Consider the following 17,152-nt stretch of genomic DNA (forward strand, 5'->3'; position numbering starts at 1 on the left):
CTCCATGGCTCTGCAGGCACCTGTGGATCGCTGTGGGCATTTCACAGACATTCGTGCAGGCTGGCCCAGAAAGATGCATAATGCATGCATCTTTTGGAATACTGGCCTATTCAGAAAGCAGCAAGTGGGGACTTTCTTCTCAGACAAGAAGATCACTGTGAGGGAAGTGGAAATGACCATTGTGATTCTTGGAAACCCTGCCTACCCCTTAGTGTCATAGCTCATAAAGCCATACTCAAGGAGCCTTGACAACAGTAAAGAGCAGTTCAATAGCAGGCTGACTGTGGAGTATGCTTTTGGGTGTTTGAAAGCCTGCTGCTGTTGATTGTACAGGAAGCTGGACCTGGACAATGACAACATCTCTATGACTATTGGCATGCGCTGTACCCTCCATAATATTTGCGAAAGGAGGGGTGAAAGCTTCACTCAGGCCTGGACTGCTGAAGCTCAGCGTCTGGAAGCTGAGTTTGAACAGCCTGAGACCAGGGCTATGAAAGGAGCACAGAGTCTCATGTATTTTTCTATGTCTAGGTTTCATATGCAGCCTTGCTGTGCAAGAGGGCCTGCAGTTCATCAGAGCTAAACCTCATGGGGATGGGTGTTGAGTGCATCAGGGAGGGGCCTGTGGGAGTCTGCATGGATGGAGATTGAGGGAGTAGATGTGGAGTGTGGTGGTGGTGGCCAAATTGTGTTGGCAGTGATGGAACGTGTATGGAAAACAGTTTTGGGACACCGGCTGCAGGGGGTGGGGGAGGCATTTGCACAGCTGCTCTGTCTGAAATGCTAAATTGCACCTAGAGTGTTTCCACTTACTACTCCATAATGTTTAGGTTAAGAGCTACTCTGTGCTTTCTTTCTGCTCCCTCCTCTCACTGTCCCTCCACTCCTTCAATTCTCTCAGCAGCAGTGAGACTCAGGATGTCATGCAAAAACTCCTCTCAAGTCTTTTGGGGCCATTTTCTTGCTTTGTGAAGCCTTTCCACAGGTGATATCAGTTCAGACTAGCATGCCAAAGTTCAGCTCTGTCAAGACAAATCTGCAACACTTACAGAGGGTCCATTATTGACATTCCATTGTTCACATTCCTAGCATTGACTCACTATCCTGGAGTGAGCATACATAAGATACAGAATCATACAATGGTGAGTTCATCTCTAGGGCAAGGGAATTCCTTGATGCATGGGGGCAGGAAATTTCTTGGTGCTGAGGAACAGGGGTTTTCATTGGTGCAGGACCCTACTGTACTCTGGGCAGGTGTGACTTGGAAACACCACTGTGTGGGGGCCTAATTGTTAGTAATAGTCACTCAATTTCCAAAGGCTGTATTAATCATGGAAGACATTTCGCTGCTTAGGGTGAGCAGGGAAGCAAACAAGAGTCTTCTGGGAGACTGCAGGTTCAATCCAGGACCATACATGGTGGCTACGTCTAGACTGGCATGATTTTCCGGAAATGCTTTTAACGGAAAAGTTTTGCGTCTAGATTGGCACGGACGCTTTTCCGGAAGAGCACTTTTTGCGGAAAAGCAGCCATGGCCAATCTAGGCGCACTTTTCCGCAAAAAAGCCTCCATCGTCATTTTCGCGATCGGGGCTTTTTTGCGCAAAACAAATCTCAGCTGTTTACACTGGCCCTTTTGCGCAAAAGGGACTTTTGCCAGAACGGGCGCACCCTAGTATTTTCGCAAAAAGCACTGATTTCTTACATGAGATCATCAGTGTTCTTGCGGAAATTCAAGAAGGGAAGTTTAGACAGCTGGCAAGTTTTTCTGCAAAAGCAGCTGCCTTACCATTGTAAACACCTTGAAAGTAAGCGTGACAAGGGCTGATTTTCCTGTGCAGTAACGTGCAAATGCAGACTGCGCCTCAGACAACTCAATTGATTTTGACAGGGCTAGCAAAAGGCGTATCCCTGACACCAAGACCATGTCCCAGCGAATCCGCACAGTCCAGCTGCACATTACGAAGGCGGTGGAGCTTCTCTATAGCGTGGCCGGGCAATGCTGCTACTGGGCAGGCTCCGCGGCCCCCACTAACAGAATAGTTCAGTCCATGCCCAGAGAGCCAGCAGCTCGGTGGAGGGGAGGCCCTGCTAAGGCTCTGGCCGAGGGCGCTGCTGCTGCTGCACGACGATCGCAATGCACCTCCGCGCAGGCGCACAACCACGCGGCATCCGCAGCACGGCCGCGCGCCACAGGCTGCGCCCCGCAACGAACTGACTGCGGGGCCGCTTCCCGCCCGGCCTCAGAGCGGGCAGAGGGCGCCGCCCGGAGCCCCCGCCCCCTCCGCAAGCCCCGCCCCCTCGCGGTATCTATTGGCGCTTCCGGCGGGGAGCTGCAGCAGTATCTCAGCGCGCATGCGCAGTGTTTGAACGCGATGGCGGCGGTCACGGAGGAGGCCATTCGGGAGAGAGTCAATCTGCGGCACCAGAACCTGGGTAAGCAACTCCCCTTCCGCGGGCGCTGCTGCTCGCGGTAGCAGGCGCCCGGAGACGTCAGCCCCGCCCACACGCCTCTCCGCCTCGCCCTGGCGGTTAAAACCGTTAATCCGGCGGATCGCGGCGGGGCAGAAAACAAATAGGCGGGGCTTGTGTCGTGGTCACGCCCCGAGCACCTCTGACCAATGGGAGGGCCCGATCTCTGTTGTGGCTGCCCTCGGGCTCCCGGGTTCTGTGGTCCAGGAGCATCCAAGGTTCTGCCGGATCAGGGATGTTGCTGGCCCAGAGAGTGCTGGAGTTTGGAGTTACTGCCTGTGGGTATACTCTGTACACAAGTGGCTATAGATGGGATCTGATTGCAAGAAACAATTTATAGGGGCACCCCTCTTTGGCCACTTGTGACTGTCACTAGAGTTGAGAATAGAAACAGAATGCTCTTTGTGGGCTTGTCCTCTGTCTTCCTGGCTCAGTTACCTTGCAGACTGCCTGGTGGGAAGCAATACAGATGGAAGTGTATTATCTGCTTTAGGTCCCCTTTGCACTTCTACCAAGCAGCATACCCCCAAGAAGTTTAACATTTTCCCTAATAGGCATAAGGAAGCCAGTCCCTACTGTTTTTAGTTCCACTTGTCAATGATAAATATTTCTAATTCACGGGCACACACAACGCTAAAAATCATAAAAATTGAACAGCTTCATCCTGCATTGTCTGTCACATCAATAATCAGGTAGATTTGAAATTTATTTTAATAATTTTAGTAATTTCATTTTTCTTATGATAAATATATTCAGGTTTTAAATTTTCTCATTGTAGCTGATGTCCGATCATTGTCTCTTCCTGGAACTTATCATGAAAAGATTACTCATTTAGGACATTCTCTGAAAAATTTCACTCGCCTAAAATCCTTAGATCTCTCTCGCAATGCATTGGTTAGCTTGGAGGTATGTTTATCTTAATTTTTTAAAATTATTTTTTAAGACAAATGTAACAAGAATAGGTTGGCTCTTGAAGTCGTGGAGAAAGGACAAGAGAATTGGAGGAGTTGTATTGAGGGTTTTATGGAGATTGGAACAACATTGGGGGAGGATTTTGTTCTTTGCAAACCTGGTACAGGTTGAACCTTTCTTTTCTGGGACTCTGGTCCAGCAACATCCATGGTCCAGAAGAACTGCGGATATTACTGGACCAAAGAGCTCCTGGACCAGAGAGGTCCCACTTGTAACTTTTTTTTTTAATAAGGTAAATGTTTCTGCATTACTTTGGAACATTGGTAACAGCATATAGAATGTTTTATTTCCACATGACAATTTTGATCTAGTTTGGGCTAAGAATGTTAAGTATCAGGTAATTGACTAATCGAATAGTTGATGCATTTTTGCATCAGCTATTTGATTAGTTGATAGGGTGCCTCCAGCACTGAAGTATAGCAACTGCCCCAGGTGAAAGTGCCTGTGGCGCTGCCACTTTGAAATGCTGCAGCGCCGCGTGGAGCCTGGGGTCAGCTGGGGAGTCCCCAGCTGACCTCAGGCTCCATGCGGTGCTGCCACTTTGAAGTACCCTACTCTTCTTCCCCCCCTTGTTGCCTCTGTTATAGAGGCAGCAAGGGGCGGGGGAAGCGACTAGTTGACTATCTGATAAACGTTTGCTTATTGGATAGTCAACTAGTCCTTCACATCCCTTGTTTGGGCTAGTGGTCAAAAATTATTTTCTGTTGGTTGTTCAAAAGCACTGTGTATAAAATCATAAAATCGTTTGTCTAATTCCAGATGGGTGGGAGTCCAGATTATAATTGGTACCCTTGATAAAAGTCTCAGCAAAAGATAGCACAGAGTCTGAACTAATGTATGAAAATATAACACATTGCCTTTCTCAAAGATACTTCAGCGGTTTGGTATAGTGAAACACTAATTACCAAACCTGTATTATACTCCTTTGTAGTTGAAGCAGGATAATAGATTAAGTACTGTCAATCCATCACCTTTTTCTGTTGTGGCTCTGATCTTAAAAAGACTTACGCTCATATTTAATTCAATACATGAGTTCATCCAATGCCCCTGGGACTCCCTGTGGTTAGAATTAAGCACGTGCTTAAAACTTTGCAGGATGAGAGTATAAGTGCAATTGCTTCTCTCAACCCTTTTTTGTGAAGAACAGCAACAATATGCTTAACTCTACAGAAGTCTGAGGTATGAGCATAGCTAGCACATCATAGCTAGTTTAATGAAACCACTTTCTGCTGCTAATATGTAAAATACACTAATGAAGAAAATTCATATCTGTAGCATATGATAGCTTGAAGAACTCAGATTTGTGTCAGTATTTGAGGTGCTCAATTAGTATTTTAAATTCAATAATTGCTCATCTTGCTCAGCAAAAGTTTTAATTTAAAAAGTGTTTTCAGTGTCATTAGAATGAGGTTTTTTTTTTTTTTTTTTTAGACCAACATCCCTTTTCATATAGACCACCAAACTACTACAGGCAGATAGAAAAAAGTGCTAAGTCACTACTTGTCTGGCTTTGATTTATACCAGTGACCTAGTGTATTTCATTCAACAAAAACTAAGTTTATATTACAAACTAATATGATTTTTGTTTTCTATACATTAACAGGGTATTCAGCATTTGATATTTTTAGAAAAGATCAATCTCTATTACAATCACATTTCATCACTATCAGAAATATTTCGACTTCATAGTTTAGCTGCACTCAAGGATGTGGACCTCCGCCTGAACCCGGTAGTAAAAAATGAGTCTGATTATCGTCTTTTTGTTGTGCACATGCTTCCTAACCTTAGACGATTAGGTAAGTAGGTGAACTCTACAATTCAGAGGTTCAAACCTGAACTTGTTCTTGAAAATACATATAACACCTATAACACTGTGGTTTTGGTGGTATTTCTTAAATGTATGGAACAAAATTTTGTATCCCTCCACCTGGAAAGCCGGGTGCCTTTGTTACCATAATAATGGCTAACTAAATGGTCAGTAGGACTTCGATACTTTTTAAAAAATGTATAATTCTTAATATGAAAGAATATTACTATATTAGATAGGAGGGCCAGTGTATAGAGAGCTAGCCTGGGACTCAGGAAACCCTGCTCTGCTATAGGCTTACTTGGTAACTTTGGGCAAGTCACTTAGGTCCAGATCCACAACGATATGTAAGCTCCTAACTTCTGAAGTCAGTGGAAGTAATAGTGACAGTTCAGGACTCCTGGGATGCCAATTGAGGTGCTTAAGATACCACCGAGCCCACCTTCTCAATCAGCTTGGGCTCCCTTTTATATGGTCTTGCTGAGTTTGGCTCTTAGGCCTCCTCCAGCAAAGTACACAGGGAGGGCTACAGCCAGCTGCTGATAGAGACACTGATGTCAGCTCTGGGAGGACTCAGCTTAAGGGATTTACTGTAGCTTCCAGATGTTCACCCTGCTTCCCTGGGGGTACAAACCCAAAGTTATGTGAAGTTAACCTTCCTCAATGTGAAGGTAGGTATATACAGTCTCTTGCCACTTCCCTCGTTAGAAATTACACAAACTGGGTTATATTATAAACCAGAAATACATTTATTAACTGTGGAAAAAGTGTTTGGAAGTGGTTAAAGAGCAAACAGAAAAAGCAGATAAAGAATACAGAGCATGCAGTCTAACCTAGATTCACTAAAAACTGGTTACAAATGTATTATTTCTCATACTAGATATTGTTCAGGTAGAATCCTTCACAGGACAGATATTTTCAGCCTGAGTCTAGCAGTTCTTCTCTTCCCCCACTCCTTTCACTTGCACTCCTTTTGTTTCTAGGTGTTTTTAAGTATCTCTTTGGGGTGGGGAGACAGAAGTAAAGCAAACTGACGACAATCATTGTTTTATATAGAATAATGTGGAAAAACCTGTGTGTGATTTCCTTCCCCCCCCCCCCAAACAGTTCAGACCAAGGAGTTGGTTAGTATGAGGTGACCAGGTCACATGACTCAGTCATCCATAGGCAGTATGGAATGGCACCTGGAAGGCCAAGCCAATTCACAGTCCATTATGCTGATGGATCATTAAACCCTGCCTAGCTTTTCCATTGTAGTCCCTGAGATCTCAGCATTGGGAATGATGCAAAGCAGCAAATATGAAATACAGATGCACGGGTCAATATTCTTAATTTCATCTACAAAAATGATACGTGCATTAGGGATGTAAAATCCCATTAAATCCATTAATTGGTAAATTATTCAGTAAATCATAAACTTTCCAATGCTATCTTATGAGATCCATCTTGCATAAAGCATCTCTGTTATGTCATTCATATCATAAGCATATTTTCATAAAGAGTAAGGAATCCAAATACATTTGTGGATCTGAAACTTAGGGTTTATGTGTCAGTTCTCTAGCTGTGAACTAGAGATAGTAGTATGTCTGTCTCAAGATGTTGTGAGGATAAATATATTAAAGATGGCAAGATGCTCAATTACTGTGGTAATGGGGGTGATATATATCTAGATAGATTGATTGGAAACCAGAGGTGAAAGTATTCAGGTGTGCCTCAGAGTGCTGCTCTGGTAAGAGCTGGCTGTGGTATTCTGCTGTAGGAGGAGGTAGGCACGCTCCCAGCTGGGCTCTTGGGACTCTCCTGCAGGCTGCTGCACTATATTTTTGTTAGTCTCTAAGGGTATGTCTACACTACCCTCCTAATTCGAACTAGGAGGGTAATGTAGGCATACCGCACTTGCAAATGAAGCCCGGGATTTGAATTTCCCGGGCTTCATTTGCATGAAGCCGGCCAGCGCCATTTTTAAATGCCGGCAGTTCGAACCCCGTGCCGCGCGGCTACATGCGGCACGGAGTAGCTAGTTCGGATTAGGCTTCCTAATCCGAACTAGCTGTACTCCTCGTGGAATGAGGAGTACAGCTAGTTCGGATTAGGAAGCCTAACCCGAACTAGCTACTCCGTGACGCGTGTAGCCGCGCGGCACGGGGTTCGAACTGCCGGCATTTAAAAATGGCGCCGGCCGGCTTCATGCAAATGAAGCCCGGGAAATTCAAATCCCGGGCTTCATTTGCAAGTGCGGTATGCCTACATTACCCTCCTAGTTCGAATTAGGAGGGTAGTGTAGACATACCCTAAGGTGCTACAGAACCACTGTTGCACTAAGGAGTAGGCAGCTGAAAGGAACTGGCTCTCTCCCCCCTGCACTCCCTACAGGGTGCCCTTGATCTCCAATTCCTTCCATGCATCGTAGCCCCCTGCCCTGACTCCTGTGTCCCCAAACATTTCAACCCTTTGCCATGAGCCCCGTCCCTTTGTCCTGATTGCTGTAACCCCAAACCCTTTGCCTTGCGCCCCGCTTCAGTCCCCACCAGACCTGAGCTCCTCCTCACACCCCACCCTGATTTCTGCACTCCCCACATCCCAACTCTTTGCTCCTCACTCCCAAATCCTGACTCCTGCACCTTGCCACATCCCCTGCCCCAAGCCTCACCCGCACCCACACCCACCTGAATCCTGTCCACTGAGCCCCTCTTCATCCCCCTCCCCTAAAAGGTGACTCCACCCTTCCCGCCCAGGCCTTTGTCTTGAGTCATGCACCCTCCACTTCCTCATTCCCCTGCCCTGAGCACACTTACATTTCTTACAGGTACTGTCATATCAGCTTGTGAATGCAACTTAAATTAAATTGTATGCTTTTCTGTGCAAGTTTTTTTAATAGTTGTGTGTTGGTTCAGGAATCAGCGGGAGCAGTATCAATTGATGTCCTGCATCAATAACATGAATTGAAAATTTAATACTTAGGTCCAGCAGGTTTCTGTGATTGATGTGACTTACCTGCTTAGTTGCATGCTAGGGTCTGAGGCAGAACCAAAACCATTTATCAGCAGCAGGGCTAACTATTGCACAAAGTTATGTAGATAATGGAGTTCAAAGCTGATGTGCAAAAACCTGCATAAACCTGATTTATAGTATTCAGTATTAGATAATTGTAGTTCGTTCAAATCTCATTATAGATGTTCTTTCAAGTGCAAACAGTTTTACAGAAATATTATGGATGTGATTTTTCTAATGTGCACACTACTGACCTAACTTTATTCCCCTTGTCTTCGTCAGTAGAAGAATAAAGCCAACACTCGGAGCTTTTGAAAAATCTCACCATTATTTTTAATATAAAAAAACCCTTTACCCCAGGTTGCCTACGTGTTTTGAAAATGCAAAATTCTTTTTCTGAACAAAGGTTCAAAGTACCGGTTGTACTTCCCTGGTCTGGCACCTTTGGTACATGACTGATCCTGAACTAGGGGGATTTGCTGGACTAGGAAAGGTCCCCTGCCACTGGCCTCCCAGCCCGCTGCCCCTCCCTGCTGCCAGCTCCTGCTGCCCCTAGGCTTGGTGCATTTGGGCCCTGGCCCCGGTGCAATTGGGCCCTGGCCCTAGCCCCTTTGCCACAGGGCTCCCCAGGGCCAAAATTCCCCTGCCGTCACCGGCCCAGCTGGGGCTCCCTGGGGCCAGCGCTTCCCAGCTACCACTCACCCAAACTCCCCAACCATGACCAGCCCCTTTGCTGCTGGGTCTAGAGCTCCCTGTTGTTCCAACTGCCCCCCCCCCCCGCTACAGGGCTCCCATCTGAGTTGCTGGCCCTCCCTGCTGCATTGCTGATCCTGCTGCCAGACCTCCCTGTCTCTAGGCTCTGTTGTCCAGGAACATCCATGGTCCAGTGCTGGACCAGAGAGTTCCAGTATACAGAGGTACAATCTGTAATCATACTGCAATAGGAAAGGATGGTAGATAATCTGTGACGATTTTGTATCGGTATTTTCTATGGCCATATGATTTGATTAGACATACAAATATGCACGCACTTCTGGTACAAGTTAACTGTATACGTAAATGTTTTGATAAGAGCTTATTATTTCCTCCTTGCATTTATTTGTATTTCAAACTTCTTGATAATACTTATCAAGACTTGTGCCCACAACTAACCTATTATTAGTGGGTATGGAGGGAAGAAAACCATATCCTGCTCCTTGTAGGAAGTTCTGTTAGCTTCTGTGAACAGTTATTAAAATAGAAGAACTGACTTTAAAATATCACTGAGAATTTTTTTCCCCTTCCCATTGACTTTTTTGACGGTGACCCATTTTCAGTAGTGTCTGTAGCTTTCCACGTCTTTTGCTGTTAATGGTGTAAATTGTGGCTTTGTGTATTTAAAAAAAATGTAAGTATCAGGATTAGGGATACGGGCAGTCCCTGGGTTATGCGGATCCGACTTATGTCGGATCCGTACTTACGAACGGGGCTTTTCTAGCCCCGGAGGACGCGGGCGGTGGGACCGCCCAGACGTGCCGCGGTCCCGCCGCCTGTGTCCTGTGGGGCGAGAAAAGCTGCTCCGCGTCTCCCTGGTCTGCTGGGGGGAGGGCCCCAGCAGATAAGGGAGACGCAGAGCAAAGCCACGGAGGACCCGGGCAGTGGGACCCAGGGACTACAGGAAGCCTGAGGCAGAGTTGCTCTGCCCCAGGCTTCCTGGAATCAGCCGCTGATCTGTTTCAGCAGCAGCTGACTTGGGGACACCTGGGGTAGAGCAGCTGGGGTGCTGCTGGGTTGGTCCGCGCAGTGCCGAGGTGCGGCGCTGCGGGGACCTACCCGGCAGCGCCCCAGCTGCTCTGTCCCAGGCGTCCAGATTCAGCTGCTGTTGAAACTGATCAGCTGCTGATTCCAGGAAGCCCCGGGGCAGAAAAACTCTGCCTCTGGCTTCCTGTAGTCAGCCGCTGGTCAGTTTCAGCAGCGGCTGAATCTGGACGCCAGTTCCGACTTACGTACAAATTCAACTTAAGAAGAAACCTACAGTCCCTATCTTGTACGTAACCCGGGGACTGCCTGTATTAAATTGCTTTTAATCAGCTACTTGAGTAGTTGATGGAATTTTCAATTGCTTGATTAGTCAATAAGGGGCGAAATTGCAGAGCCACAGTGGGGCTAGCTCCCAGGGCTGGGAGCTAATCCCGCTGCAGCTCGGCCTTTTAAATGTATTAAGAGTCATCAGACTCTTAATACATTTAAAAGGCAGAGGCGTAGTAGGGGAAACCAGGCACAAGCCAGGAATCAGAGCCTTGACAGCTCTTAATACATTCAAAAAGCAGAGGCACAGCATCTGGGACCAGGTGCGAGCTGGGAATCAGCTGATTCCTGGCTCACTCCTGGTCCCGTCACTATGCTTCTGCTTCCCCCCTGCTCCCCTGTGGAAACAGTGCTGGGGAAAACTGCTTTTAAGCTGGCTCCCCCCAGCACTGGCTCCTGCTCCCCACCCTCACTGCCTCTCTGTGATAGATTCAGCAAGGGAGGAGCAAATAGTTGAGTCACTGCTCGACTATCTGATAAGCATATGCCTCTACGTTCAGCTATCCTGCCATAGCAAGATGTTAACTTAAAAAAAAAATGCCATATGCAAACTTCCCTGTCATGAGGCAGACTCACCACCATGGCACCTCCAGCTGGTTGCTCTGAAAATTAGCTTGTTGACTCGCTGGACATCTCCCTCTAGCTGGTGTCTCCCTGTGTTCCTCTTTGACCATGGCATCCTCTTCAGGACACTGCCCTCTTGCAGTGCCCACTCCAGTCTCTCTGAGCCCCCTTCCGAGGGAGTGGTGTTTACCCAACTGCACACTCCAGGGTCCTCCCCTCCCAAGGGGCACCCAATTCTACTCCCAGGGAACACCCAGTTCCCCTGTATCCACCTTGCCTCAGTTACCCACAGTCACTCTTCATCTAGCTCCTGTCTCAGGGCAAACTGCAGTCTGTAATGGCCACTCATCACTGCCAAAGGGGTGTGGACCTGCTGTCCCTGCCTACCATCGCTGCCCCTCACAGCCCCAGTAGCTTCAGGCCTTGCAGCCTGGGGGCTTGCTTGGCCATAGCTTCCCCAGCCCTACCTTCCTTCCTTCCACAGCACCACTCTACCTCTAGGAAGCCTTCTGCTTCCCAGGTAACCAGGTCCCTGCTGTTCTCTAGCCAGAGCAGCAATCAGTTCTTCCTGTCCCTCCAAGAGTCCTTCTTTATATAGCCCCCAAGAACTGCCTCAGCTGGGGCTTCACTCTCAGCCCTCACTCAGGGCTGGTGTTTTGCCCTTAAAGGGCCAGTGCAGGGCAAATGCCCTGTCACACTCCCTTTAAACTGTTGTCACTTTTTCTTTGAATTATGGTCACTGGGGCCATCTTCCCCTCCACCTAGCCTTAGAACAGAATTCAGTTAAGTCTGCATGAGTGGAGTTGCCAATCAGCTCCCAATATAAAGCTCTATTTTCATTGTGGAGTGCAAGGGAGAAATCTTGGTCTTCTGGAAATCATCAGTTTTGCTATTGACTTCAATAGAGTCAGGATTTCAACTAAAAGGTTATGGGCTTATGGTCTCTGGTTTTAACAACAAAAACGTACAGTAAAACTTCGAGTTATGAACACTAGAGTTATGAACTTACCAGTCAACCACATACAGTAAAACCTGTGTTATCCAGCATGCTCAGGGGTTAGGGCGTTCTGGTTATCTAAAAATTCCGGTTATCTAAGGGTCCCATCAATCTAGGAAAAACCAATGGGCAATAATAGTAAAAATCAAGTTTTTAATATTGGTAGTTTTGTAGTGTGAGGCAATTGGTCTCATATTTCTGTTTTGAGTTAGAGATGATTAGTACTTCTTAAATAAAAAATGGTTAAGCCAATCATGGTCAAGCAAGCCAGGCCTGTGCACCTGAAGATGACAGTATTGTGGCTGGGGGCAAAGGTTTAACGGTTATTTCAAAAGAAGGGTTTGTTCTCAAAATAACTGCATCTACACAGCATTTTTTATTTTGAAATAGCGGGAAATTAAAATCCGCGCTTCATTTGCAATTTTGCTCGGCTGCATTTGCCCTTGGTGAGTGGGCTGAGTTTACAAATGTTGGCTCTGGAATATAGTAGCAGTTATGTTCTATAACATTACCCTCGGCATATGCACTTGTTGTTTTCACTACAAATAGAACTTTCAGAATGTAAACTTTTGGCCTCCCTCTCTCCTTCCCTCTTCAGAACACGTTATTGCTTTTTCTTTAAAAGGACATGATAAAAATCCCCGCCCCCCCCCCCCCCCCCCGGTTATCAACAGAGGTTTATCTTCTGTAAATGTAGTCAGGTTGAAGGTTTTATGATATCACTCTGACTTCCTGAGTTAAAAGCTATAATTAAAAATATTAATGAAATTGATTCCTTTTTGTGGGGATTTTTTTTCCTAGATGATCGACCAGTGAGAGATAGTGAACGAAAAGCATCCCTTTTGCATTTTACTACAGATCATGCATTTGAATTAAAAGGTTCTTCAGCAGCAGCAAAAGTCGATGAAATTGAAAGGTATGAACAAAGTAACAGAGGCAGTAGTTTTGAAGTGTTGGAAAGAAATTAAGGCTTAATTCAAAAGCAGATATTGCAGTTATGTGAGTTCATAAACATGCTTGGTGCAAGAATCAAAAAGTGCCGCTGTGGAAACATATGGAAAGTCTGGAAGGCTCTCTTCTCCCTTCAGTGTAAGTCTTTGGGGAGATTACCAATGCCTGTGTCTGTGTCCCAATAGTTAGGTCTCAATGGGAATCTCAGGTTCAATTACTTCTGGTGCTTGAGGAGGAGAAAAGAGACCGAGTTCAAATCTCATTTCTAAGTGCTGTGACCACTGAGCTATGGAATATTCTGATGTGGGCTCTCTTAGTCTTTCTTGTTGGTGCTGTTCAATTTAGGGATGTTAGATATCAGGTAATTGAATAGTTGTGTAACTGCATGAAATCTTTGTGGTTACATGACTATTTGATAGTCCCTGGGAGACTAATTTAATAACCAGCTCCCTTGCGGACTGGCTGCCTGCTGCCCTGTGCTGCTGCCTCTGATACAAAGGCAGCAGTGTGGGGTGGCAGCAGCCCCTGTCCTTGGGGTCCAAGCTCCGCAAAGACAGAGGTTGCTCTGTGGAGGTCTTGGACCCCCTGCGGACATGGATTGCTATCACAAAGCAGCCTCTTCCTGTGGTGGGCCCAGGCTCGCCATGGACAGAGGCTGCTCCGCATCTCCCAGAGCATACTCTGTTTGTGGAGTGTCTGGGCCCGCCGGTATTGAGGGGAACCGGCTTTTAAGCTGCTTCCTCCCCCCTCTTGCTGCCTCTGATACAGAGGCAGTGGGGAGGGGGAAAGTGAGTAGTTGTCAAGGTTAACTGATAAGCCTAGGCTTATTGGTTAATCATCTAGTAGACTACTTGGTGACATCCCTAGTTCATTTGTGGGTAAATAATGAATTAGGGACTGGACCAGGCTCTCTCACCTCCTAGGTAGATGCTTTAATCACTGGACTATAGAGTTAGTCTCATTCACTCTCTCTTGGGCCCAATGAGTCTTCATTATTTTTTTGCAGTGAAACAGCTTCAACAGGAGAGAATGGGGGAACAGGCAAGTGCTTTAATCATGAGGCTAAAAACTTATAAGGTTGGAGCAGTGGTATCACCACATTATCCTGCACTTTTGCTTAGAGGTGCCTAACCTATTCCTAGAAGAAACTGCTTAGGTATCTAAGCCCCCTGACTCTAGGCAGCTAGTTTCCAATAGTGGATTGCTTAGTAGAAATAGGAATCACACTGCAGCCTGTATTTTAAACCCTGTCCCCTGCCCAGAGAAAGGTGCCTAGCACATACCCATCTTCGGCATCTCCCATTGGATGTCTTAGGTGGCTACCCACCTAGCATGCTGGCTTTTCTGGATCATCTTTAAAGGCACCTATCTCTTCCCTTGCATCATATGAGTTAGGTATATATATTTCCCATATTTTGTGGACAGTGTTACTGATTTTTATAGACGCTAACAGGCATTTCAACATCCCGTGTCATAGCACCTAAGTCCCTTTGTGGATTCCACCCTGAGTACCTGTTGGCCTGTCTTTTCACATTCAGAGCTGAACATTAGATCTGAGAGTGTATACCATTACAAATGGACTTATCGAGGAAGGTAATCTTATATTCAAATTGCCTTTTGTCTGTCTGAATCTCATGTTAAAAGCAGTCCAGTTACTTACTCACCTTTTTTAACTTACTTTGTAATTATAGTAAATAGGCAGCTGTCTTGTTTGTTTGTACAGTACCTTGCAAAATAGGACACTGATTACACTCCCTAGGTGCTTGAGAATGACATCCACAAAAGCCAACAAACTGAGCAGCCAATAGGAGAGAGGTATGGCTTAAGCGCCACCTCTCCAAGGGTATGTCTACACTACCCTCCTATTTCGAACTAGCGGGGTAATGTAGGCATACCGCAATTGCAAATGAAGCCTGGGATTTGAATTTCCCGGGCTTCATTTGCATAAGCGGGGAGCCGCCATTTTTAAATCCCCGCTCGTTCGAACCCCGTGCCGCGCGGCTACAGGCTTCCTAGTTCGAACTACCTAGTTCGTGCCGCGTGTAGCCGCGCGGCACGGGGTTCGAACGAGCGGGGATTTAAAAATGGCGGCGCCCCGCTTATGCAAATGAAGCCCGGGAAATTCAAATCCCGGCCTTCATTTGCAATTGCGGTATGCCTACATTACCCCGCTAGTTCGAACTAGCGGGGTAGTGTAGACATACCCCAAGAGATTTACACACCTAACTGGGCAGGAGAAATATTTACTGGGAGAAACTTAAATACCTAGAGAATTTGGGCTCCTGTAAGATTATGCAGCCAGCTGAATGGGATTTTAAACTTCAGAACCTAGAGTGACAGTTAAGCACCTAAATCCTTTTGTGGAAATGTCCCTTTTACTTTTACGATGGAGGCATGTAATCCCAGTTCAACTGTAACTATTTTTCAGGAACTGGTATGATTAAACAAATTTACCCAAAAATATGTTTTTAATTTGAATGAGTTTATTCATGGTAATACCTTTACAAAATGTATGTGGATTAGCATGTGTTAATCTTGTCAAACTACAAATTTCATATTCTACTATTGCTTTTTAAAATCCTAAATAGAATTCTTCTTTTTTTTTTTCTTTCAATAATCTGGCACTAAATATTTTTAAACTTGCAGGAAGTTATTTAACATTTTGATTTAAAAGTTAATCAACCATAGATTAGCTGGGTACTTGCATAAAAATCATAGTGTTTTAATTTTACTTCTCAGAAATGTGTTAGAAGATTGCTTTTAACATATTTATTATTTATTATTTCCCACACAAACCCAATAATTATAATATAGTTTGGAGTCAGTTGCAGAATTGGAACCTAAAAGCAACACAGACAAAAGGTGGAAAAAGGGAAAAAATATTTTTCCCATTTTATGGGCGGGGAACTGACTCAGAGATTAAATGATTGGCCTAAAAAGAACAAAACAAAAAGTCAATCACCCACAACAAGAAATGAGTGTCAGACCGAGGAGTTAAAACCACTTCTCCTGAGTAAATCTAGTACATTTTCATTATTCAACATCTTGTAACAAAACCAACTAATTTTTATCTAGAATAAAAACTGGGTTGGTCCATTACTTATTTACTGAGTGTCAATGTTAAAGTTGCTTATTATCAACAGAAAAAGGATATTTAAATATAGGAAACCACAACATTAAAATAAGGTGACAGTTTGACAGTATATTTTCCTTAACAGATCTGGCCACCCCAGGATAGCATATATTAGCTCCATGTCAAGAAAGTGTTCAAGGATGGATGAAGAGGATGAAGCTGTGCTAAACTTAATTACAAAGTGTGAATGGGACTTGAGCAAGCCTCTTGGAATAACAGGATCAGCTAAAAAGGAACCTGAAGTAGAATTTCACAGTTTACAGAGTATGTTGATACACCTTTTTAAAATTTGTGGAAAAACTTGTTAAAGAGATCTTCAGAGGTTAGGGGCCATATGTTCTCTGTGTCTCTGATTATGTTCAAATGCAACACTTTAATATTTTTAAAGCAGTCATAAATCAACACTAAAATTAAAGGTTTTTATGCATAATATCATATGTAAACATTGATATTCTTTTTTTTTCCATTGAAATCTTTTTTTTCCATTGAAATCTTTATGTATCATATTTTATATGAAAGGTACTATATGGAAGAGAAATTGAGTAAAACATCCAGGCTACGTCTAGACTGCAGGCTTCTTGCGCAAGAACTGTTTTGTGCAAGAGTTCTTGTGCAAAAGTTCTTGTGCAAGAGCGCGTCCACACTGCCATGTGCTTTTGCGCAAGAGCATCCATGGCAGTGCGGACGCTCTCTTGTTCAAGAAACCCCTGTTGCCCGTTCACACTGCCTTCTTGCACAAGAGCTCTTGCGCAAGAGGGCTTATTCCTTGTGGGAAGAGGAATAACTCTTGTGCAAGAAGCCCTCTGTTCTGACGTTTTACTGTAAATTTACTTGCACAAGAACGCGCGTGCAGTGTAGACAGCTGTTCTTGCGCAAGAAGCCTGCAGTGTAGATGTAGCCCCATTGTTCTGAGACACATCCATTAGTAGAAACTTTGAAAAACACTGTGAAATAAAATACTGTTATGAAATAAAAATAGTAACTTCAGCACCGAAGAGCTCTGTAGTAGTAGTAGTACTTTCCCACCATGCAAATATTGAATCCAGAAATTCATATTGAAGCCTTAAGAATTCTGGGCCTTGTCACCTCCCCCTTGTGCTATTCCTACACATTGGAAAGAAAAGTGCTTTGTTGGAATTTCTTTTCAGTTTTTCTTGCATTTGGGAAGGTGGTGGGGCAGGATTTAACTCCTGAAAAAG

At 45.1% G+C, this 17,152-nt stretch overlaps 1 protein-coding gene across 3 annotated transcripts in view; it reads left to right on the forward strand.

Annotated features, from left to right (window-relative positions):
* The first annotated feature begins 2,117 nt into the window (after window positions 1-2,117).
* CEP72 (centrosomal protein 72) overlaps window positions 2,118-17,152 on the forward strand; it is a 57,891-nt gene continuing 42,856 nt past the window's right edge. The window contains exons 1-5 of one of the 3 annotated variants that reach the window (XM_075921558.1): window positions 2,118-2,435; window positions 3,250-3,377; window positions 5,047-5,239; window positions 12,671-12,785; window positions 16,039-16,217. In XM_075921558.1, coding sequence (XP_075777673.1) covers window positions 2,375-2,435; window positions 3,250-3,377; window positions 5,047-5,239; window positions 12,671-12,785; window positions 16,039-16,217 — 676 coding nt within the window. In that variant the 5' untranslated portion in view covers window positions 2,118-2,374. The remainder of the gene's footprint in view (window positions 2,436-3,249; window positions 3,378-5,046; window positions 5,240-12,670; window positions 12,786-16,038; window positions 16,218-17,152) is intronic. The other 2 variants (XR_001369353.3, XM_006113046.4) reach the window with 2 other exon arrangements.

Source organism: Pelodiscus sinensis, chromosome 2 (assembly GCF_049634645.1).
Source record: "Pelodiscus sinensis isolate JC-2024 chromosome 2, ASM4963464v1, whole genome shotgun sequence".
NCBI classification, from domain to species: Eukaryota; Metazoa; Chordata; order Testudines; family Trionychidae; genus Pelodiscus; species Pelodiscus sinensis.